Source organism: Amblyomma maculatum, chromosome 3, assembly GCF_055883805.1.
Source record: "Amblyomma maculatum isolate TAMU_Amacu chromosome 3, ASM5588380v1, whole genome shotgun sequence".
In the NCBI taxonomy this organism is placed as follows: Eukaryota; Metazoa; Arthropoda; class Arachnida; order Ixodida; family Ixodidae; genus Amblyomma; species Amblyomma maculatum.
The window spans coordinates 186,335,300-186,360,422 of NC_139346.1; the positions used below are offsets into that span (position 1 = coordinate 186,335,300).

A 25,123-nucleotide genomic window follows, 5' to 3' on the forward strand; every position below is an offset into this window, starting at 1 on the left:
GTCAAAATTTTGTTTCTTTTCTTTCTTTGTTCTTTTTTTATTTTTTTCCCCCGTCACTTCTTACTGCCTTTCTTTAGTTTTAGTTTGAGTCTTGTGCAATATTGACTTACTGTGCCGCTCCCTGGCTTGCTCCATTCTGCCGAGCGCTGCCCCACAAGCCCATTGTTGGCTTGGGCAGGTTCGTATTTGTATGTCATTTTTGAAATAAATAAATAATTTATATATTAAAAAAAGTGTAAAAACAGCCATTTTGTTTCCTTGTGCAGACAACGAATTAGACATTAGTATACATGGATCTATTATCTGGATTTGCCCATAACCGTTAAATAGTTCACAACTCAGTTTCTTCCTGATACTGCTTTGGTTTCGGTCTCACCAATTGAACGGTAACTCTAGCCCCAGGTTGGTATTGAGATCACGTGAGATATGAAAAAGAAACTCTAAATATTACTGTTCATGTGGCGGTTGTTATTCCACCCCTGAAGTACCATGGCTTACGTATTTTAGGGTATAAAAATTATTTATCAGCGATTGTATTGCAAATTTTTCGTACGTCACGAGACCTATATATCGTTTACTCATCACAGTCATCGTTTAGATGATGAACGCAAAATCGAAACAACATCAAGAAAGAATTTGATTAATTTGGCTTTGTTTATGGGGCTTACCGTCCCAAAGCGACTCAATCAATGAAGGACGCCTGCTGGAGGGCCCGGAAATATCAATCTCATCAGTTTTTAAATTATATGTTATTTGACAGCCGCAAGCGAGTAACGTTCCGTAATGCATGTGTACTGATGTCTAAATCATTTAAAAATAAAAAAAAATAAGCACAACTGGTGTCTACGGTGCTTTAAAAGAAACTTCGCATGGGAATCACACTCCAGTTCAACGTTTTCAATTTTGCGCAAAGCGAAAAGAAATCACGGCGGCGTCTGCCGCCTCATAGTGAAAACAAATATTCTTGGACAAAGAGCACACTGAAGGGTGCGCAGAAAACACGTCCGTGAGGGAAAAGAGAAGGTTTGAGGCTCCCTCATCCTTGGGGGCTGGAATCGGGGCTTTCGCTGATTCTGGCAAGGCTCATTGCTACATGATATCTGTTGTTACAGCCGCCATCGTTATCGCTGCTTTGGCGTGTGCCGGCTATTGCGACACGCATCTCATATGTCAATCTTTCCTCTCAAGTATCATTTAACTCTACCCTGTCTGCAAGTGGATACGGTGGAGGCTTGGCCGAAGGCAGCAGGCATGCCTTCCCATTTTTTTTTTTTTTTTTTTAGTCTTCCTCCAAACGCAACAACAACATGCACGTACCGATGCAGTTGCGTGGTCCCGCCGAGAAGGGCACGTAGGCGTACGCGTGCCTCCCAGAGCTGTTTTCAGGCAGGAACCTCTCGGGCTGGAACTCCTCGGGCTCCGGGAAGAAGCGCGGGTCACGGTGCAGCGTGTGCACCACGGCCATCAGTGTACTACCACGCGGTATGCAGCGTCCCACTGAGAAGAAATGAGTAGGGTAGTGGGAGGGAAGAAACATAGGCGTCACCTTTGAAGAGAGACGCGGGTATGTTGGAGAGTATGGGCTTTAATTGCGGCGAACTGCGAGAGATGCACTTCGTGTGAGGCGCAGCGACACGTTGGAGACGGTGAGCTAGAATAGGAACCGTCTGGGCGAGGTGCGCCTCATCTTCGAGGGGAGACGCGGAGTAGGAGGGAGATAATGAGCTTGAATGGTGATCAGCTGACTAAGATGAACCTTATAGCGGCGACAGGAGACGCGAGTATACGAGGGACTCGAAAAGGAATCGACTGAGGAAGAGTACCCTTTGTCGGGTGTGGACATGGCGCATGGGAGTGGAGTGGCGCATAGTGGCGGCGGGGGCGCGCGCTAGCCCGGCTGCGGAGATGGTTACGAGGGACAACGGCGACGCTGATGCGAAACGCAGGAACGGGCGCCAGAGAGCAGCGCTCTAAAAATATTGTTACGTTAGGCGATGCATGCGCTGATATGCGCATAAGAAGGAAAAAGAAAAATCTCGGTAGTTTTTGGCGAAGACGACGACGACGTTCGAGTAGTGTCGGCTGGTGCCTGCAGGAAATTCCTGTTGTGTGAAAGCCTTGTCTCCCGCCTCCGCTCTCTGCAACCTCAAGCTGAACTACCCCCTGTAACATCTTGGTGGAGGTGCTGGGTAGTTCAGCTTACAATATGAAGGTAATGGGCTTGAAAAGTAGTCAGCTGGGTAAGGTGAATTTCAGGTGGAAAAAGAGAGAGGGGATACGACAGGAAGGGTGATCTTGAAATGCGAACAGCTCAGAAAGATGAGGCTCAGCAGGGTGAAGAGACGCGGCGTCCTGAGAGGGATAATAGAAAGATGTGAATCGGCTGGCGAAGATGAACTTCGTTTGGGAAGGGACAGATACTTGGGAGAGGATGAGATTAAATCAGCCAGGAAAGATCCTCCAGCTCGGAGAAGAGACGCGAGGATATGAAGGAAAAAATAGGGTTGTACGGGAATCAGGAGGGGAAGATCAGCCATAGATTGTGGAAGAGAGTGGGGAATTCAAAGGATACGTGAACTGATCTATATAGTAGCCGAAGTAGTCAGGACACTAATGAGATAGGCACCAGTGAAAATCAGTCAGACGTTCCGCCAGTGACGAAGGACGAGGTTAAGAAAGCTTTAGAAGCTATGAAAAGGGGAAAAGCAGCTGGGAATCTGGGATCTGCGCAAGCCAGATCTATTTTAAAGCGAAAACATGGTTACAACGGCTGACTAATTAGTGACTTGTCACAAGCCGGGAACGGAGTCAAACCGAAAACCGCCAGCGGGACAATTCCCAGGGTCCGTATTCGAATTTGCATTGTTTTCAGAAGCGTCGTTATCTCCCTGACCTCGATTCATCTGCTCGGAAACACCGGAATCGGATGTCACTACCATTTCCGGTACCGGCGTTTCCACCAATCAGGCGACTCGAGGTATGGGAGATAACGACACTTTTATGGAAACGACACAAACTCGGAATTGGACACTATGCACGCAAGGCAGAGATGTTAGGACGAGCATGCCACTCCAGACCTCTCGGCCGCTGATGACAACCAGCTTTAGCTTATTACCTGCTTCTCTCGCATTACGATGAGTCGGTAAGTTTAACTGTATTAGGCTTTTATGTTAAGCCCGTGAGTAAAAATAATCGACGCTATTTGTTCAACTCTTGCGAAGGTTGCACGCCAGTTTTTTTTTTTTTTTTATATACCGGTATTTCTTTTCATGTTTTTCTTTAAATGCAGCCAATGAAAACATTTTCCCCGCTTTCCAGCATGCGCTTCAACCGGCTTCTGAGCCCAATTGGAGTACTTGTGCTTGTGCTTACCTTTATACCCGAAATGTGCGAAATGAGAAGCTATAAGAAGCGAGCCTTAGATAAGTGCCTCAAGGAACAGTGGGCGTTATGTGCTCTGAGCCTCACTATGTCCGTAGCGTTGCCTCTGACGGAGCATCACTCATGCCCAATGGCTAGCATCTTTCGAGGTCGCGAATTACTGTGGCTGTATTATTGTTTTGTCATGACAATGCTTGTATCGTCACCATCCAAAGCAGCATATGCCTGACAAAAACAACTTGGAAGTCTATTTGCAGGCGTCAATAGGCTTGTCTAAAGCGGTCGAGTGGCCTGCTGCGGGAGAAAACGAAGAAAAAATTGTGGGGTGTTTATTAAGCATGGCTTGAACCTGGTGATACGAGCAAAAGCTGTGTTAAACATGGTTATGCATAGTTTGAGGGTACAGTATACTTTTCGGTGGAAAGTATACACTTAACCAGGCAAAGTTCACTACTCCTTGATGGTTAAGGGGCTAGACAGGGTTGGTGTTGGCTGATAGATGGCGTAATGAAGCTTTCGTTTCAAGACCCTTCAAGCAGGCACGCACGCGCGTACACACACACACACACACACACACACACACACACACACATACACACACACACACACACACACACACACACACACACACACACACACACACACACACACACACACACACACACACACACACACACACACACACACACACACACACACACACACACACACACACACACACACACACACACACACACACACACACACACACACACACACACACACACACGCACACACACACACACACACACACACACACAGCGATAATGGATGTGCCCGAGCATGGTCGCATAGGCTCACGCACAACGGAGGCGCGAGAACCACGACTCAGAAGAGAGCCGATGCGCTGAGGTTATTACTCTCCATTCACTCCGCAGCACACTGTCTCGGCGCTCTAGATAACGCTCACGTCTTCATTGTGTTCTGAAACTTACGAATTTCAGAATCTTCATCGACGTTCCTGGCGATGATTGGCACCGGCGGGTACAGCCTATGGCTCTCCTGCATAATTAAGAAGAATAAAAAGCAATTGGGGAACAGTTGAGCTCCAGCTTGAAAAGTATGACACAGCAATATTAAATGCTCTCGTCTGCGGCTTTCCTTGCGGGTCTCTCCGCTAATACTAATACCAATCACTAATACCCCGCTTTGTGCCTCCAATATATCTCACACGTACTCATTACCATACTGCCTTAAGCTACCCCATTAGTTGAAATCAGATGCAATCATAGGGCGGGCGAGGCAGTGCGAACAGCCCACCTGGAGGGCGTTTACTGTGTTCATCCCTTTTTAAGGAGCAGACACAGCACGCAGATTTCGAACGCTGGCTCTGGAGATCATGATTGCCTCCTGGATATCTGGCCAATTTTCTAAATAACGTCTTCTATCCCCGAACCGTGACCTAAAGCTCGGGCTTCCACTCGTTCTATCACGACGTGGAGAAACTTTTCTGTGTCGCCTCTGACTTGGTGTTGCCTTCACAAACCATTATTTTTTTTTTTTATCGGCATGGCTGATAACCATGCGTGCGATATCTGTGGTAGGAAGGAACTAATTTCTCATATTCTTTGCGAGTGTCCCGAACACAGTGCTGAAAGATGATCTCTAGGTCGTGCACTGCAGAGAATCTAGACCCACGCCCGCTGACGGAGAAAAGGATCCTCGGACAGGGGCAGCGGCGATCATCTGCGGTGATGACGTTCCAGGCACACCTCCGTTCCCTAAGAGCGTCGGGCCTGCACGACAGGCTGAGGCTTTACAGTACGTGTTTCGCCTAGTGACTTATTTTGCCCTCTTACTCCCTTTTCTCCTTCTCCTTTATATCCCTTCATCCCTTCTCCCCTGGTGCAGGTAGAAAATGGCTTCTTTTGCCGGTTGACCTCCCTGCCTTTCCTCCTTATCCTCCTCCTTGTCTGAAAGGTCGTTGAACATAGGTGTAAATGCCCCATTTACCTAAGGGGTCGCCTAAGGTTGGCGTATCTGACTGGGGTCCCAAGGGTACCGGTGGGTTCGATCCCCGTATCACCATCCCATCTCAAAGGGAAGTATAGTAGAGCATGCCAACTCAGGTATGCATTGATGTCACACAACCTACCAACCAATCACTGCGAGGCCATTTCACCTGCACACTACCAGCTGCGAGTGGTATGCTTGTGATTTTTTGCTCATAGTTTCGACAACATTGACGCCGACGTAGGATTTTAAAGAAGACCATGGATTTCAACTCTTAAAAAAAGTAACACAAACGAGGAGATTTTTTAGCACTGTTAAGCGAGGGCAGTGCGCACATGCGAAGAGCTCTCTGGCACACAATAGTGAATTTATTGACAGGAGAGGAAGCAGACGGTCTTTTATGTCAGGCTTTTTCCGGTTAGCGCACTACACTGAAAAAAAGAGGTAACCCGCACAGAAAGACCACTAAAATGCTGTAAAAGGCAGCCCACCATGTAGTCGTCAGCGAGAAATGAGAGCACAGCTGCATATAAATTTAAATGTTTCGACATGAAATAATTGCTAGAGGATACGACTGTGCTTCATTATTGATTTGCTTCTTATCTAAACATAGCGGACGTCCATTCCACAAAATGTGTTTTGTTGCGCTTTTTCAGCATGCCAGACGTTAAAAAGCGGTTTAGTTTTAGTTTGGCTCAGCTTGAACAAGGACGGTGATGATTGACAGCGTTCTCTGTTCGGTTGTCGCAACCATTTGCCCCGCACTATTCATAAGACTTATTCTCGCCCGAAAAGAAAAAGGACTGTTTCTGACAGGACTTAGACCTACTTTACCAGAGACGCCGGGATGCCAGAACGGCTGTTTTTTTTTTTTTTTTTTTTTTTTTTTTTGCAATAAGAGGAGACCATACCAACGAATCGTGTATGTATCTAATACGCAAATAGCTCTAAATTACCTAGACTTGTCAGCAAACCAAAACAGATTTTAATAATGTGTTTCTATTCGGGTTTCGTGCGGGCCTACTATTCATCGTGAATGCAATCGCACTTTGTGATGCGCCAGCGGCAAGCCCGACACATTGCCAGTTACTTTAAGTGAGCATTGGGTGCGAATCCGCTCGCAAACTCTATTCAAGCGCCAAGCTGGGCATCAAGACGACGCAACGCTCGACTTTTCTCGTCAGTATGACGGTAAGCCGAACAGTGAAAATGAAGCAGAGGACTCGACGTATACTGTGCTTGAAAACAATTTCGGTTTATGTTTGTGGATAAACGAGAAAGACAAGCCAGTATTTCTCACGCGTTACGTTCGTGTTACGGCGTATTCAAATAAATCAGCACGTGATCTGTTTTCATGGCTGTGTGAGCTGTGTGACAACTCAGTACCGGTTAAGAGACGTGTTCTCACGCCAATATAGGACACCGTGTTTATAAGACAGCTAAACACAAAGGAGCTAAGTATGCAAAAATAAAGCTGCAGGTTGAGACATTGCTAAAATATAGGCAAAAGTATAAAAGAGTATGAAACTAAAAACAAAATTATCGTAAAGAAAATAATCATTCTTTAATTTTCGACGTAGCTCTTATAGCTTTTTATAGCTTTAAAAAAAAAAGTTTTGCTTAGCGCTTCATTCGCCTTTTTGCTAGGAACTAGATGGACGCATTATGACAATAAGAAATATAATGTGGGAGTAAAAGCTGCTGAACGGTCACTTGAGAAGAGAACGGAGTGTCCTCAAATGTGCTGAATAGTTTCCTTACCTTGATGACGCACTCCAGGTAACGCATCTCCCTGAGATCATCGATGGAGGCCGCCCTTTCGACGTCTGCCCCGAAAATGGCCTCCAGTTCCTGGTATACCTTCTCCTGCACGTCCTTGTACAAACCCAGCAGGTAGAGGGTGAAAGAGATGCCCATGGCTGTCGTGTCGTGACCCTGCATCAAGTTGGCACAAATGGGGCATGCATATATATATATATATATATATACATATAATAGTGTGCCACAAAAATGCCTGTATTTATATCACAGACCTCAAAGCGCGTACTTTAGGCAAGAGAATGAAGCAAAAATCCACAACAGGCGATAAGAATACACCATTCAAGATTTACTTAAGTTAAATATACCTACTAAATAATTTTCGATACTAACTATACTCTCGTCACAGTTAACGCCCACGCCGTTGTTACTAATCTTGGATTACTGTGCAAAACAGGGCCATCCCTATAACATACATTCTATCGACGGCAGCTTAGCTTTTGCGCCAACGCATTTTCTCGCCATTGTTTATACGTTAAAAAGTGCTGAGTTATACGGTTTTCAGAAATAACAACGTTATATGTAGTGCGACGAAGATGCACACAAGAGGGAGGACAATACAGACGCCCTTATTGTCCTCTTTCTTGAGTGTGTTTTCGTTGCTCTAAGAGTAGCGTTGTTATTTACACCGTAAGCGTAAACAGAAAAAAAAAAAGCCCTTATTATTGCCACGTGCGCGCTCTTGTGGTGATTTTTCATCTTTTTCTTTTTTTTTTATTCAAACCTAAATGAAGGAATGAAGATTTTATTTGACTGAAGGGATGTCTCTCGGCCGCTGCTTGGGTACTTAGGGAGTTATAGGAGGGATGGAAGTTGTAGCTTCGTCTTCACGGTTCTTCAAGCTTGTCTCGTTGCTTGCCATGCTGCCGATCTGGGCGCTGTCAACATCTCTCACACTACTCGAAGCAGGCCACTCTCACTGCCGTATGTAGCAATTGAATGTTTTAGTGCGGTGCTTTATAGAATCTTATCAACTAGGGTGGGCATGTCGTCCTGTGGAATATGCGTAATTTTGTTTCTTCCTCGTGAAAACGATGCACATACCCGTATAAGACGTTTTAGGTCTGCTGTACACTGTTCCTGACAGTGGCTCTGTTTGTGTCGTGTCTACCGAGAAACCACATGTTACGTATGCGTGGTGAGTAGGCAGATGACTGCACTAAACTTAAATAAAGTGAAGTCACCTGCCTTTTGGCCATGTGCGCTATTAAAACACATCGAGTTTTAACACAACCTTCACGCATTCATTCTGTGAAAGCTACCTCGCTACTCCCTCCATCAAGCTATACTCGGAAATCAAAATGTCAGCTGCACCAAGCAAAAATTTCTGCTTAACTAAAGATCGTGCATTTATTTGCATGATTTTGTTTTTTAAACGGGCACAGGCGCATCTGAAAGATGACGCACCGTCGTGTCGGGAAGAAAAGTGATTGCCAAGCTTGTTGAAACTCGTTTCGTGCTGCCCATGTTCTCTGGCGCAGTGACGATCGATATCACGACGATACGCACTACGTTCAATGAGTTATGGGAGAGGAGGTTTCACGGTCATGAAGACCACTGTTCCGCACCTGCGTTTATCCTGTGCATAAGTGCACTAGTCCACCTGTGATATGACGGACGTCGTGACACTGCGCTGTTCACCTCGAACATGAAGGTGTCCACTTCTTCCCGGATGCCCTCCACGGTGAAGCTGGGGTCCCTCAGGTGGCTCATGAGCAGGATGTCGAGGAAGGCGAGCCTCTTGCTGCCGTACGGCTGATTCACTCCCGGCTCCTCTCCGGACGCGTCTTCAGCGGTCACGATGAGCGACTCCTTCTCCAGGTACTCGCTCTTACGAGACTGGATGATCTGGAAACGAAGAGATTCGTTGCCCGCGTCAAATAATCCTTATTTTTAAAGTATACAATAAATACAACATCCCTACCTTGTGTGTAGAGAATATCGAATTTCGCAGGTCTAAATCGTACACTATACAACTGCTACGTTTTCAGAAATTATATGCCTGCAACTCAACAACTGTCATTCTCTGAAATATGAAATGCATACTCTCTTACTAGGGGGACGTTTGCGAAATGTAGCCTCCCCACGGAGAAAAAGCGATAGCAATAAACTCATTCAGTTCTGACTAGTTTGATTCCGGGCGTGCATGGCTTCACACAACGATGAGCAAATATTCATTAACACTATCTTTACAAGAAAACTTTGTTACAGACTCTACACAAGACTCCATTAGAAATTTTCTCCTTACCTTCATTGATATTTTATAATTGTTCAGAGTAAACAAACAAGAACAATTAAGAACAATTCTTACATCTTTCACGTGTCTGCAAAAAAAAAAAAAAAAAAAAACTGTGTTTACTAGTCCTCTGACTTACTTGATGTCGAGAATTTAAATTTAGCTGGAATAAAATTTGCTAGCGTTTTACGTGCCGCATATCCCAGCAAAAACTGAACAAGATCTTTAAAATATGTACCATCCTGGGCCAACAAAATTATTTGTAGTTTTTATATGTACATGTGGCAGACCATGGTTAGGCCGGGACAAGCACGGCACAATACATGTAAAGCAAAGTGACCGCAGCATGCTATATTGCAGAATGGAGCAAGGCTAGGGAACATAGGTAGATTTTTTAGGGCTGACAGGGTTCGGCTAAACTGCTCCAGCCGTTCAAGGAATGTGGAAGAAAGTAAAACTAGTACGGTGTTAACAAAGCTTTGTGATAGTGTCATATACTTGTTGGTTATTAGGAAATATAGGTCGAAGGGTCTGGTCTGCGTTAATTGGCAACAACTTATAGAGGAAAATCTAAAACAAAATTTAACCTCCTCAGCTGTAGTAGTCCAATATCGTGAGCGCGTATCAATTTCGACGGGATGATAGTGGACAGCAATTCTAGGTGGGGAGCAATTTAGAATATATATGAACACATTGCCACATTGCCTGCATTCTTTCGAGATCCCTTGCGCCATCTTCTCCCTTCTCGTTCTTTTGAGCCCGGCCGCTATTTTTGTAATAGATAAAACCGGTTTGCCTTCTCGAGCTTTCATACTCAGTATGGCTTCGTCGCTTTTACTAGAAAGAGAGCAAACAGAATAGAAAGACAGAGAGAGAGATATATTTTAATGGCAACAGGAGATAGAAAGACAGGGAGATTAACCAGACGATGCCCAGTGGGTTACCCTATATACATGTGGGGAGGGGAATAAAAAAAAAAAAAAAAGGAAAGAAAGAGCGCCAAGGAAAGGAGTCTATAACATGTCCAGAGGTGTATAGAACCGATGGCCAGTTTAACTCTATTCACCTGTAATCAATGCCAGAGGGGCTGGGCACGCCATTTAAGGTATACACACGAATTCATTTTATCTGCGCCCATGGGAAGTGAAATCAGCGCAGTATCCGTCGAGTAAATAAACTAAATTGGAAGGGCACTAAACTTCCTGTAGATGGATGACGCGGCAGTGTTAATGTCTTGCCTTCATTTGTTTATCTTGTTGCTACGTACACTCCTAACCGAGATACACCTCGTTAGCCGCACAATCGCTAATTTCTTAAGTATTTCATCTGCAATTTGGGACGTACTCTCTAGAGTAAAGTCTTCAGCTACCACATTAAATGTAAGGCAATGCGACATAAATATAAAAGCCCGCCTCAGGCAGCAGCCAAGCTAACGTACCCCTAACACCTACCCTAATCCCTAACATGCTACCCCTAAAGTATCTACGTCAGGGGTAGCATGTCTAACTGGGAATCCAAAAGTCCGGGTTCACTTCTCTTCTCACCTTCCCTAAATTTTAATTGCAGTGCTAGTCATTTGCTTTCCAATACCGCCGTTTTACGCGTGACGTCAAGCATTTCTGACCAATCCGGAATTTCTCTCCTCGCCACCAGCCGGCGCCGCGTTCTCCGCTCAACGGTAGCTTCAGTTGACGAGTTAAGAATGTCCAGCTGATGCCTGCGGGGCGAACAAGAAATATCACAGTGCATACTCGTTCAGTGAAGCGGTGCAAGTAGTCGACGTTTCGCTTGACTTCCCAGCCGGCTGGGTTGTTGAAGAACAGCGAATCCACCCACTTCCAGGGGGTGATGAAGCGAGCCAGGAAAGAGCCGGACACTCTGCAAGAAAGAGAGCGTGCGGTTGCAGGACCGTTTTTGTTAGTCACCGTCCCACGCTTCGCCGGTGCTTCGACGTCCGTGCTTCAAGCACTGCTCGTGGTTTAATGTTATTAGTGAAGGCATTCAAAAACAGCAGCTAGCTCAGAAAAGCTCTCCTCGCCGTGCGCACCTTTAGTCACGCTATAACGATGCCCCAAAAGTCATGCAGAGATTACTGTTGCAGCCATTCTCTACAGCCTGCCTTCCAAGCTTATTTAATGTCCATTTACGTCTTCACACGAACCGATAATCTTACCGGACTCTGTGTCTACCCTCAGTCATGTTGAGTGGCAGATTAATGGGGACAACGAGAAAAACAGGGTTAACATAGTCAGGCGACCTATATGGCTGGTTGCCCTGCGAAACCAAACGTAGGATAAAGGCAGTGTAAGATTCCGTAGACTTTGGTAGAGCTCCTTACTAATATTTTTCTATCGAATAACACCGGCTGCGAATGTTTCCGTATCTCTTTAATCCCGCCAAAATTGTTAGCACCAGACGCCAGGAAACTGCAATTAGCTAGTGCTCCTACACATATATCTTATATCAAAAGCAAAGTGCTCACTTAAAATGCACGCACCTCAAGCGGCCGGTCAGCCCGTCGCCAAAAACAAAACAAAACAAGACAGCCGTATGTTCGGTAAGTAGAGCTGCGGTATAGCACTTGTAACTTGTGTGACTGGTTTGATTGACTAATTTCCAAGGGTCTAAGTCACAGATAAACACCGAATTGCAGCAAGGCTGTTTCCTGCCATCACTTTTCAATCGAAAGCTTCACTACGCTAGACAGAGCCGGTCTTCGCGTGACACCTTCAAGGGACCTTGACCTAATTAGGTGTGGATGTCTACGATTCCGTGGTCTCCACTCAAAAGTATACTGCGCCTGCCTTTCCCCCAAACCTGGTACTCCGGGACCATAGTCGGGCATCTTAACCACTGCGCCACCGCGGGAGTGCAATGCCCCGCCACGGTGGCGCAGTGGTTAAGATGCCCGACCATTGTTCCGGAGGGCCCTGGCTCGAACCCGACCGCCGGCGGCTGTGTTTTAATGTAGGCGAAACGGAAAGGCTCCCGTGTACTGTGCGATTTCAGTGCACGTTAAAGATGACCAGGTGGTCAAAATTACCCCGTAGCCCTCTAATGCGGCACTTCTTTCTCTCTGTCCGCTTTCAGTTCCATGCACCTACCCATGTTCGTAATAATGCGCGACCGCCGAGGAGGCATCACGAAGCCAAAGCACAGGAAAATGGGAGTAAGAAGCTTACACTTTGACTGCTCTCACGTAAGGAGAATCGACATCTTCTTGAGCATGCACGGGCACTCCCATAGCAGTCTCTGTAAGGAAGACACAACAATAACAAACGAATTCAGCTACCTCTGCTGAGAACGGGAGTAAGCATAATTGCCTCCAGCTTCACTTAAGCCGACACTATCGACATTTGAATTTACTGCCGTATTTACTCGATTCTAAGCAACTCCTCTCATCAAACCTGAAGCCTGAAGATGCGGCTAGTCAAGTGTTGTGACGTCATGGGCGCACCTCTGCTGCATTGCCTGAAGGTCAAATGTTAGGCGCACGGTGTAGTTCAGGGCCAGATGACTTTCAGGTTTGGCATGTGAGAAGCCCCGTGCTTTCGCTCCTAAATAATTGGCTAAGAACCGGCAATCTCGATACTTTAGGAATTTGCAGCTGTCGCTGTAGAGCAAGACCATAGACAAGCAAGAGGTCCGCGTACCGCAGATGACGTCCAGCGTGCAGCAGGAGACGAGCGGCACGACGTCCAGCGGCTCGCGGGGCTGGCGCTGAGTGAGCGTGCGCAGGCGATTCACGAAGACGCGGGAGTGTTCGGTCATCACCGGCACGAAGTCGTCCAGCAGCTTGAAGTGGAACGCAGGAGTGAGCAGCTTGCGCCGGCCGCGCCACTTCTGCTTGGCGCTGTGTTTTGGGAAGGCACGGCGACGCGCCATTTAATCATTTCGCACGGCATAATTACACTTCAGCTTTATTTCACTTCCAAACGTTATGCTCCAGACCCGCCGCAGTCGATTAGTGGTTAGGTGTACTGTCGAGCGTGAGGAAGTGTTTTCCAACTTGGCCGCGACTGCCGCGTTTTAGAGCAAGCTGAATGCTAGAGGCCCGTGCCGTGTAATGCACTTTGCCAGTGCATTATAAAGAACTCCCGGTGGTCGATAATAATTCGGAGCTCTCCACTGCGGCCCACTTTATTCGTGTTGGGGCGTTTAAACAAATAATCATTTCATACGTTGACTCTCAGAGGAAGCAAAGTCTTTCTTGTTTCATACACGCCTTCATGTACGGTGATTTGCAAAATTCGAAGTGCGATTGGCTAAAATTCATTAAACAAATGCAGAGTTCCATTACGCAGAATAGTTCTAATCCTAGCTGCTTAATTTTAGCAGCATCAGCCAAACTGCGATTTTTTTCTTTCTACCCCGCTGGAAATTATGCGAAATCCAATATTTCCGCGGCAGATCCAGCCGCATCTCTGAGCACACTCTGCAACGTTCCTGGCATCACCATCGTTGACTGTCGACACAGTGCGCCCATGCTCACTCGATCAGCCGCAGTCGCTAATTAGCGTTGGCGAACAGCCTCATTTTTGTTCCCCTTCAGGGGTTCGACAATCTTTATTTAGTACGTAAAAACAAACTTAACATAACACGGCTTTCTAAAATTGCCCAATCGACTATTTTTTTTTTTTTTTTGTAGATGTGTTTCATTTTTGCGGCCAATCCATAACGTTACAAAGCCCATGACTGATTCAACCTGCACATTGGCCGCACTGGAAATACCAGTAAGGTACTGGTAGCGCCCAGTAATTTCCTTTCACCAAGTGCTCGCAGTGTACAAGAACTAAATCTGTTTGTCCTACACGATTTACGACGTTACTAAACCAGCTTCGTTGGTTATTGCATTAAATTAAATGAAACGCCGTGCAAAAAGTGGCAGTGGCTTAACTCAGCTATGCCAGGATATACGTAGCGTTAGCGCGCAGGCAGCGTCAGACTTGGCTACTACGCAACGGAGGCGCGAAACAGGAGCCACGAACCTCGGCCAGTGCAGCTAACGCTACAAAAGGCGGCGTCTATTCAATCAAACCTCCCTCTTCCGGGTACTGGCGTTAATACTGGTCGAACATTTGCCGCAGTCATGCGTTGCAAATCTCTTATGAGGCTCTTAATGATGTACCTGACACGTTATGTGTGTAGTTCTCTATTTCACAAAAACGGTGCGATGCCACAGCACGGTAAAGAACCACATGAGGTCGATTTATCCGGGGCCTTCACTGCGCACTCTCTCATGGAACGAGTCTGTTTGGGACGTTAAACCACATAAACTAACCAATTTCCTCTCAAAATTCACGGCCGTGATTCAGAGTGACGGCAATTTAACCGTTGGCTAAAACAGCGTAATTAACTCACATTGGTTCAATGCGACTTTGCGGGGGACGTTACATTCCTGCTTTCCCTCCAGTTTAGATTAACAATATTTAATCAAACCTTCACATGTCGTTCGGTAATAGCAAGGGGACGCTATCGACTCTTCACCATGCACAGGAAGTTGACGTCGTTAACACTGCTGCAAGCGAGCACCGAATGGGCCGGCATGCGCCAGCAGCGTCCGCAGAAGTCGTTATCCAGCCGCTACCGCCGCCGGCTACCTCATTTATGTCGATTCCTTGACCTTGGTTGCCGCCGGAATTGCCCCGAAGATGTCTGCCGGTTATGCCTCCTCGATAATATCTCGCGAGCCGCAATGACTTGATTGGACACAATGAGCGTCGTCCACGCGATGGCCATGGAGGTACAATGTGTTACAGAGATTTCTCAAGCCTCTCAAAACATGTGAAGTAAGAGCGATCAAATAATGAGCACCTGGCAGTGGTGGTGACCTTCTTTCACAAGTACCTGTTTCGTTACTTTCGCTGCATTAATCAACCAGGCGTTTCCTCGAACCGCAACTACCTTCGTATCAACGGCTACTGATGGTGACATCACAGCTGCCAACTGCCGTTAATGTAAGGTTTGGTTGGTTGATTGGTTTGTGGGGTTTAACGTCCCAAAGCAACTCAGGCTATGAGAGACGCCGTAGTGGAGGACTCCGGAAATTTCGACCACCTGGGGTTCTTTAACGTGCACTGACATCGCACAGCACACGGACGTCTTGCTGTTCGCCTCCACCGAAAAGCGGCCGCCGAGGCCGGGATTCGATCCCGCGTCCTTGGGAACAGTAGTCGAGCGTCGTAACCACTGCGCCACCCCGGCGGGGTTAATGTGAGGTTTGCTTGATTGATTGGGTTGCTGGTTAATCGAGTGGTTGGCTTATTTATTAGGTATCTATTTGTCTAACTAGTGCCTTATCAGTGTGATGACTAAATACAATGTTCAACTGGCTTCTTTATTGTTTGAAAATAATTATTTGTCTGATTGCCTTAATATTTAATCAAAGATTAGGCAGTTGGTTATCTAACGGTCGAGTGAGTTAATATCTGTTTGCTGATGAAAATAAACAAAAAATGCCTGACCGACTGATTTATTTTAATATTGGACTTCTCAATCATATAACAACTAAGTAACTGACATGATTCATTAGTCTAATTAGCTGATGAACTGATTGATCTGATTAGATAACTGATTAACTTTTTGTATCCGGCAGCTCTGTGCCCTACAAGGCACGGAGTAATCGAAAAGTCTGGGATTCTAAAACATCCATCACAGTGCGAATACGCGGACGCTTTTTGTACTTCTTATAAATGCGGCTGCGGCTGGAGCTAGCGAAAAGGTAAAACCTTCGAAAGAGAGAGAGAGAAAAAAAACGCAACCCGAAGAAGAGAGTGGGTGAATTCCATGATAACTTTCAGTTGGTGAAATAAACCACGCAACTGGACTCAAGTTTACCTACAGCATCCAACAACTTTACTGCCACGTTGCGACCACTTTCGAACACTTCAACACTTCATACAACTCACGACAAAACTAGGCCGAAACTTGGGTACGGCGACGGCTCTTCGACCGAACGAGCTCTATACGCTCTAGCGTAAATAAATAAATAAATAAATAAATAAATAAATAAATAAATAAATAAATAAATAAATAAATAAATAAATAAATAAATAAATAAATAAATAAATAAATAAATAAATAAATAAATAAATAAATAAATAAAAGATGAATGTTGAACAAGATCGACTGCCTTCGAAAGTTCTGTAGTAATCAGGAGGGTCTCAAGAAGCGCTCGTGTGTGACTACTCCTTCATTGTCTTGTCCTTTAGCGCGGTTTTCTCTTGCGATGCTCAAGAAAACGAACTTAAAATGGTGGGTAACATTTTTAGGGTCTGAGTTCGACCTAGTTGAGTGTTCCCAAATAAGGCTGCCATGTATCCCCAACAAAAATGGGTTTTGAATCTCCGTAGTCCGGTTATTATATTTATATATGCATCTGCGCGAACGGGTGCTAGGGTTTCAACAACATTCTTCGCGGGTCTCAATGTCACAGCGGCAGCTATTCTTAAGGTTTTTTCAATCACAGATATAACTTCTTCACTCGTAACTGGTTGAAGAAATACTGTTTTCTCAATGTGTATAGCAATGTAATTATCTGAGTCATTTAACGAGTACCTGGAGACATGGCAGGTAAAAATTTGTTGAAAAGACCTGCCAGCTCTTTTCTGGATATATTAATTTGTCTAGATTCAAGTCGCGGGGAGCATGCTGCAGCAGCAGAAGCAGGTATGATTTGTTGTGAGCGACAAATCATATGCCCCCAGTTTTCAACTTCAAGTAAGATCGAGAAGTATGCCGAGCCATCGCGTTATAGCTTCTTCGTTAGTCCGTTCCTGCACTTTTTGAAGTTACTAAGGTTGTCTGTCAAAACGCCGTAAACCGAACCAAATCAAATCAAACCAAACCAAAAATTGACAAAAGGCTGTGCATAAACAGTTCACACCATGTGCTGTTAACAGCATTGTCCTTTGTACTCATCAGTATTACTCAGTACTCATCAGTATCAGTACTCATCAGTAAAGCTTGTGGTTAGACTTGAGTGACCGATAGTGCATTCGCTCTCAAATCACTTGATTAGAGGAATATTCGGTATTCTTAATATTCGGCACATTAGGTTCAACATGCTATTTCTTAATATTGGGCTCGGCATACTATGTAGTCAGTGAGCAGTTCAGACTACTGGCTTTAAATAAGAAACATCTCCTACTCCATACCCCACGGATATATATATATATATATATATATATATATATATATATATATATATATATATATATATATATATATATATATATATATATATATACACACGCACACACACACACACGCGCGCGCTTGCGTTCAGATAAGACCGGTAATCGAGGTGTCATGACCATTTTTGTGTTCAATGAAATTTTAATATGTGATGGACAAATTTCCCGAGTCGCGACACAAAGGAATAAATATTAAGAATAAACTCGTAATCGCCTATCACACACCAATCATTCATCAATCACTAGAGCCTCAAATTACCATGATGCGATAATTGTTTTTTATGCAGCCCCCTTATTCCCGGCACGCGGTGCAGGCAACTTCTACGACGCCGACGGCTGTATAAGCTGTCGCGTAATAAAAAATCAACCAAACATTTTTGCTCCAATCCCATTCATCGCGGTGAGCAGAACCTAATTAAGCTAGATTCTTCTAAACGACGGACGTGGGCTAATTTAAGACTTTTCGGACGTAGTTATATCAAGGGAACAATGGTTAATACCGCAGTCACTTATCCTTGGAAGAAAAAAAAAATGTAGACTAAGTAGTGAAAAGGGGAGTTGTTTGTCTGGCTCCTTGTTGTTGAAGGCAGCTCACATCCGTATGAAGTTCACGCAGACTGAGAGGTCAGTGACTCTTCATTTCCATAAATAACGTGTACCCTTTGGGAATGAGGCCCTGTAGTGGAGCTTTGTCGAAACTCGAGCCTGATGGTGAAGCCGATTCGTGAAGCAGGCCCGCGTTTTCGGAACAATGGTTGCAATCTGCGGGCCGCATATCTTATCTCTCCGCGGACCACGTTTTTGAGATATCATTGTAAGAATGCTCCTCACCTGGTAAGCAAGCCAGTTCCAAGCCACGAATTCATGAGACCGTAGAGCTGGGCTTTGTCCAGTAATGTGTTGCTTTTCATCATCGCCTGGAAGAGCGACGATTAGGCGTGATTAAATGATGACAGAAGAAATGAGGTAAAGTTAACAAATTACAGTATTTTTCCGCGAATATTTAGTATTTGAGGTGCGTCTACAACACAAGCTGCTTGAGCTCAGTTCAGTTCAGTCGTTCAGTCGTGTCCGACTCTTCGTGATCCTATGGACCGTCACGCCAAGCTTTCCGGTCTCCCACTATCTTCCTAACATCACATAACTTCATCTGCAGTGCCTCGAGGATGCCATCTAACCATCGCGTTCGCTGCCTGCCCCCTCTCCGGCGACCCTCAACTTTTCCCAACATCAAATCTTTCTCCAGCGACTCCTCTCTTCTCATCAGATGACCAAAGTAGCTGAGCTTTAACTTTAGAATTTGACCCTCCAATGAGCAGTCAGGGTTTGTGTTCGACAATATCGACTGATTTGATCTTCTGGCAGTCCAAGGAACTCTCAAGGGTCTTCGCCAGCACCACAATTGAAACGCGTCAATTCTTCGGCGGTCAGCCTTTTTCACAGTCCAACTCTCGCATCCATACATCACAACTGGAAAGACCATAGCACGAGTTATACGGATCTTGGTTGGCAGACTAATGTATCTGCTCTTTACTAGGCGGTCAAGGCTAACCACTTGAGCTAGGCTCACTTTAAAGCGGTCTCATCATTATCCTCGGAATGGTCGAGCATTACAGCATGCTCAGACTGTACGCTATTCATATCCAATGTAATATTTTAGTGCTGAGCTAGATGTCTTCTCAGGAGAACCGAAAAATGCGGAAATGCATACGCACTTTTCTGATTGAGCTATTCAATGAGTACCGCTGTAAACAAAGGCGTTTCTGAGTATAACATCCTTGATTGGGAACAACCAGTCAAGGAGTGTATTGATGAGCATGCCACGACGAGCACTCACTTCGATGCCTTCAGCCGTGCTGAGGACGGCAAAAGGCCATACGCCGATGTAGACCTTGGATAGCGCCATCTTGGTCGATTGCAGAATCGTCATATATCCGACCAGGAACTGAAAGACAACTGCGAATGCCATAAGGTTCAAGAGAGGTTTTCTGATGACACTTGCATCAGACGGATATGCATAGCCAGGTGCTAATTAAATCCATAGGCAATTCAGGGAATGCCTCCTATACGTTATAGTCCCCACGGTATAAGTGCAGTGTTGTATGGCTAAACTAATCATATAACAGCTTTCGGTGTTGAAAGGTTGCGTCCTAACGCCTTTTTATAATTAAATTATTCATATTATTTCGGAATATGTATAGTTTAACTTCGCGAAATTACACATCGGCTGTAAGCAGCGCTGCAGTGTAGGGTTAGGAGATTAATTTCGACCACCTCTGATTACAGTTCGCAATGATATCTCTTGTCTGCGTGACGAAAAGAAAAACCAACATAACGGGAAGGTATAGGTTGGGGCTAACCGCGAGTTATCGTGCCACATCATGACTAGCCCTGTTTTTGCATGCTTTCTTTTTTTTTTTTTTTTTTACTTTTCTACGGCGTTGCTTAATTAGTTTGAACTGGCGTACTTTGGCTGACATAAGACATGAATTATGCTACCGACACGGTTATAAAACCCCGCTCTGAACAAGCTGTACGAACGGGCTTGCGTGGCCGTGGAGTGGCGTGCATGATTAGTGTTTCTAGGGCTCGATTCCCATCGGAGGGCTCGAATCCCATCTCAAAACGGAGACCCAAGTTGACAGCTCCCGCCTATTTGGCTCTGACATGCATGTCTGGGCGAATCACTGCCGGGCAATATCACCTGCACTGCCTCCTGCCGGGGCAAGTTCATGAGCACCGGGCGGACACTCAGACAACGGTTTTGCGACGGAATGAAAGCACTAAATGAAAGAGGTCACGTGGTTGACATCGCGCAGCATACGGACAAATCAGTGCTCGTCACTAACGTGAACTTGCATGTGACGTTATCAACCTTTTGACCAATCAGAATTTTTTTTTCTTCGAGTTGGCACGGGCTCTGGAAGGTAGCAGTTGGCAGGAAATTGCTCAGAGCTAATTCTTCGCTCGGGCGTCACCAGACCACCTGACTTGGCTTAGTTAGCAGGTGCGCTAGCAGCTGGCAGAGGTACTGGTTATTGGTCAGCCTAGAGCAGCGTCGGTAGGTTAGACCTACAACATTCCATAAGTGCTAATATATTTTAATAGATCACAAAGAGCTATACTACGAGCACTTTGTGCTGTAATGATAGAAACAATTGGCTGCAACGTTGCTTTTCATCTTAATTTTTGTATGCGTCTTCCACCGAACTGTGACCGTCAAGCGGGGACATTCCGCATATTACTTACGCAATTGAATAACTGGGAAATTTACATTTACGTGACTGCAGCTATACGCTTAATGAAGCGCTGTGTTTCAGCTCCGCGTTGTAGAGCAAACTTCGCAAGGAAATTAGCCAGGCATATTTACTTTGTAGAAGAGTGTGCTTTGTTCTGTTGAAGTTCAGGCACAAGACTACACAAGAAGTAGCAGTGACATGTACGGTTTTAAACTTCAAGTTCAGTTCAGTTCAGTCGTTCAGTCGTGTCCGATCCTTCGTGACCCTATGGACCATATCACGGCACGCTTTCCGGTCTCTCACTATCTTCCTAACATCACATAACTTCATCTGCAGCGCCTCGAGGATGCCATCCAACCATCGCGTTCGCTGCCTTTCCCTTCTCCGAGGACCCTCAACCTTTCCCAACATCAAATCTTTCTCCAGCAACTCCTCTCCTCTCATCAGATGACAAAAGTAGCCGAGCTTTAACTTTAGAATTTGACCCTCCAATACGCAGTCAGGGTTTATGGTCGACAATATCGACTGATTTGATCTTCTGGCCGTCCAAGGAACTTCGAACCTGATCGTAAAATAACCCTTCTTAAACTGTCTGTTAACCTCTTTGTAATAACGAGGGAAAATTGAGGGGAGTGGGTGGGTGAGGGGATATTTTCGTGTCACAGGTTTTCAAGGCCCAGCAGGATTTGACGATTTGCCTGTTTGTTTATTCTTATTAAAATGGTATACAAACCCTTGCTCGCTACAGAAAAACAGTCGTCGGGCCTGCTGGTTGCACCCATATATCATTATTCGCCATACGTATATGCGGCTGTAGACAAACCAAATCGCCCGCCGGCAAGTATTACAAAAAATCTGAATGTGCGGTTCTCTTTCACTTCTAATTTTTTTATTTATTTATTTATTTGAAAATACCTTACAGGCCCATTAGGCATTGTGTAAGGGGGACATAAAATCTATACAGTGCAATATATACATAAAATGTAAGGAAACAGGCAAAAAATACAAAGGTAATTAATATATGAACAAACAAAATAGTACGACGCGGAAATTGTTATATTATTAAGAAAAAGAAATACGCAGATAACTTCGCAGTGAGCGATAAATAGCTGCTGAATACTCACAAGGGCAAGGTCTTTGTACACAGAAGAAAAAAAAAACTCCCTTAAATGTTTTTGGGGAAACAAATGTTTGTGTGCACCGCAAATGCCGATGGGATTGGCTGGCACCCTAAACTATATATATATAATGTAGAGACATGACGACAGTTGAGTATAAACCTCTAGATATTTGCATGTGTTAGTTGCTTGTACTAGCTATCTATTCAGAAAGTAGCATTGGAGTAATTGAGTAAGTGGATCAGTGCCTCTATGAGAGGAATCTTGTTGGCATTTGAATATTTTTGCAGACATTTCCCATTTGTTACATAACATTCATATCGCTAAAGCTGCTTTATAACAGCATCAAAAGGGCAGATATGTATAAACTAGACCTCCCACCTGTACCCGCTCATGTATTATTGCATGATGCAAATTTTCATTTCTAGCATGCCGTAAAAGCATATGGATTATTTTTTAAGGCGAAACCCTTTCTTGCTTCGTATACATGGCGTGCACAGAATGTGAGACCAGAAAACGTCCTTCGGACTGGCACTTAAGAAAAATATCTGTCTTCACCGACTATCGAGCCACTATCCCAACGATCTCTAGCCGAGCGCGCTAACGACTACTCCATTCCGGGCTCGGAGAAAAAAGATTCGTAATTCTCTTTGTGTAGCGTGTAAGGATGACAGTAGCGATGGCAATGACGACTCAATTTGTGATAATGAGATTAGTAGCGATGACAATTACGATGCAATTAGTTGGTGATGATAAAGATAATAAGCGATAATGATGACAATAGCAGCGAAGACAACGACGATACAGTTAATGCAAACATTACTGCAAAGCAGTTTTCTCCATTTCCGCTCTTAATCAGACTTAAGCGCAGTCATGTTAATTTTTTTTCTGTTACATACCATTCCTTGTAGGCTATGCTTGTTTAATCTATTGGAATGCCTGACGGCTCCTTATTTGTGTTCTCTTCACTTCAACTTTTGGCACAGTGTTGCGGACGATATAGCACATGCGCGGCAAGTGATGAGCATACGAAGTAGATCGATCGGTTGAATTGGCGTCCGAGGAGATTTGCCCTCTTCGTAACTGCGGGTATGGCAAGCAAGCCATTCGGTCCTTCGCTGGAGGAGATCGCACTGTGCATGCATGAGTCGCCACTCCTGCCTTGGTTGGTTAGAACTCGCATGTGCCGAAATAAAAGAAAGAGCGAAACATCAAGTCAATGTCGCGTTCATAACAGGACAGCGACCTTATTTGCACACTTTCATTTCATTTCATTTATTTCATCCTTAAGGGCCCGAGGGCATTACATAAGGAAGGGCTACAGTTGGGGTAAATACAATCTCGATGAAGGCAGGCACAGTTGACACAAACACTACAAATTGTAAAAGGCAGGAAAAATAAAACAAATAAAGAGCATTAAGGTATCCGTGGGATCATGCAGAAAAGCAACAAATGCACGCGCGGCGGCAAAAAGTTGAAAGGCAATGAATGATTGATGGTAAACACAGATGAAATCTTTACACATCTTGGAAATGACTAGCGAGTTTTGTGCGAAATGATTTGCGATCGTCGCATGATAACTATGTCGTTAGGTAGGGCATTCCAGAGAGTAATCGCGTTGGGGAAAAAAGAACTGTTCATAGCTGAAGTTCCGCTCCTGATACCTGCTATGGGGAGGCTGTGGCTTAGGCGATTGGATGTTCTGAGCGGTGGTTGCAGCAAAGGGTGTCTGGAAGCAGGGTGGTAAAAGAAGCTGTGCAGTAGGCAAAGACGGGAGATGATGCGGCGCGACATTAGAGTGGGCAGGGAAATAGAGCGTTTAAGTGCAGTAATGCTGATTTCTTTGGAGTATTCAGAGGTGATGAAGCGGATTGCACGATTTTGGATGGCTTCGAGTTCGGCGGTGAGGTAGGCTTGAGATGGGTGCCAGATTGATGATGCAAATTCTAGTTTGGGACGGACGAAAGTTTGGTAAGCCAGTTTTTTCACTTCCGGGGATGCTGATTTGAGGTTTCGCCGTAAATAACCTAGAACACGTGAGGCATCAGAGCATATTGTTTGGACGTGATTGACCCAAGATAACGAAGGTGAAAGATGTAATCCACGAACTACTTATTCTGGAATCGACATTTCTCCCCAAAAGATTGCTCATATCGATCGCAAATATTTCCGGAATGATTCCACGCGTAATATACAAGACTGTACGCAGATTAAGACTTAGAGGGGAAGTTTATTGTACACTTGGGTGCAAAACCGGTTGGAGGATTGAGCCAAACATCATCGTGGCAAGGCAGGGATCAAAACTATCGAGCGGACTGGCTCGAACACGCTCGCAAACCTTAACAAAACTTAATTCTATTCAACGCCGGTAAACAGGATTATCTCGGGAGAAGAGCATGAGTTTAAGCCACCTTAACGTGGGTTGGCACTTTAAAAGTAGCGATCATAACATATTATTTAAGATTATCTGCGTAAAGAAATACAATGAAAACGAAATAATAATGATATGGTTAAAAAATAATGTACAGATGCCGTTAGGGAAAAAAGGTACATACAGTACGGTTTAAAATCTATTTATGCCAAAATAATTATTTATATTTGTATATTTTATTATTATCTTTTTTTTTTTCGCAACGGCCTAAAAAAGCGCCGAAATTCATGCGACAGAATTCGAATTGTGCACACAAATTTCCGCATGTCGCTTTCTTGGGTTGCAAAATAAAACGGCTTTTTTTAAACCTGCATGAACTGCGCTCGGATAACTGTATTCCTCCGTATAGAAATGGTAGGACTGACTGACAGCTCCAATTTGTGCTGGGCTTCGTTCGCTTCGTAATTTGCAAACGTTGGGTGAGAACGAAAGCAAGGCCTCGTTCAAAGTATAGAAGCAGGCTTACGAAGTTTAAACTCCTCCGGAGTCGACGACTGTCTGGAGACTGCATTCTTCGCTCCCACAACAAAGGTCATAGGCAGCCAGTCCGGAGGCCCGGGAACCTTCTTAAGAATCCTCCAGGCACGGATGAGCATGATCACGTGATTCCACGAGAACACCACCAGAGAGATCGCACAGGAAGCCACAAGCAGAAGAGTCACGTTGACCGCCAGCCGATCACGCAAGTCACGGGCGTGCCACGCCACATCCAT

At 44.9% G+C, this 25,123-nt stretch overlaps 1 protein-coding gene across 1 annotated transcript in view; it reads right to left on the reverse strand.

The window, feature by feature from the left end:
• The window catches only part of LOC146197169 (cytochrome P450 4V2-like), a 26,757-nt gene extending 1,634 nt beyond the window's left edge, over positions 1-25,123 (reverse strand). The window contains exons 1-10 of the mRNA XM_084596445.1: positions 24,877-25,123; positions 19,460-19,578; positions 18,454-18,539; positions 13,081-13,280; positions 12,610-12,679; positions 11,179-11,305; positions 8,833-9,039; positions 7,135-7,308; positions 4,356-4,422; positions 1,318-1,497 (exon numbers count right to left, since the gene is read on the reverse strand). Coding sequence (XP_084452571.1) covers positions 1,318-1,497; positions 4,356-4,422; positions 7,135-7,308; positions 8,833-9,039; positions 11,179-11,305; positions 12,610-12,679; positions 13,081-13,280; positions 18,454-18,539; positions 19,460-19,578; positions 24,877-25,123 — 1,477 coding nt within the window. The remainder of the gene's footprint in view (positions 1-1,317; positions 1,498-4,355; positions 4,423-7,134; positions 7,309-8,832; positions 9,040-11,178; positions 11,306-12,609; positions 12,680-13,080; positions 13,281-18,453; positions 18,540-19,459; positions 19,579-24,876) is intronic.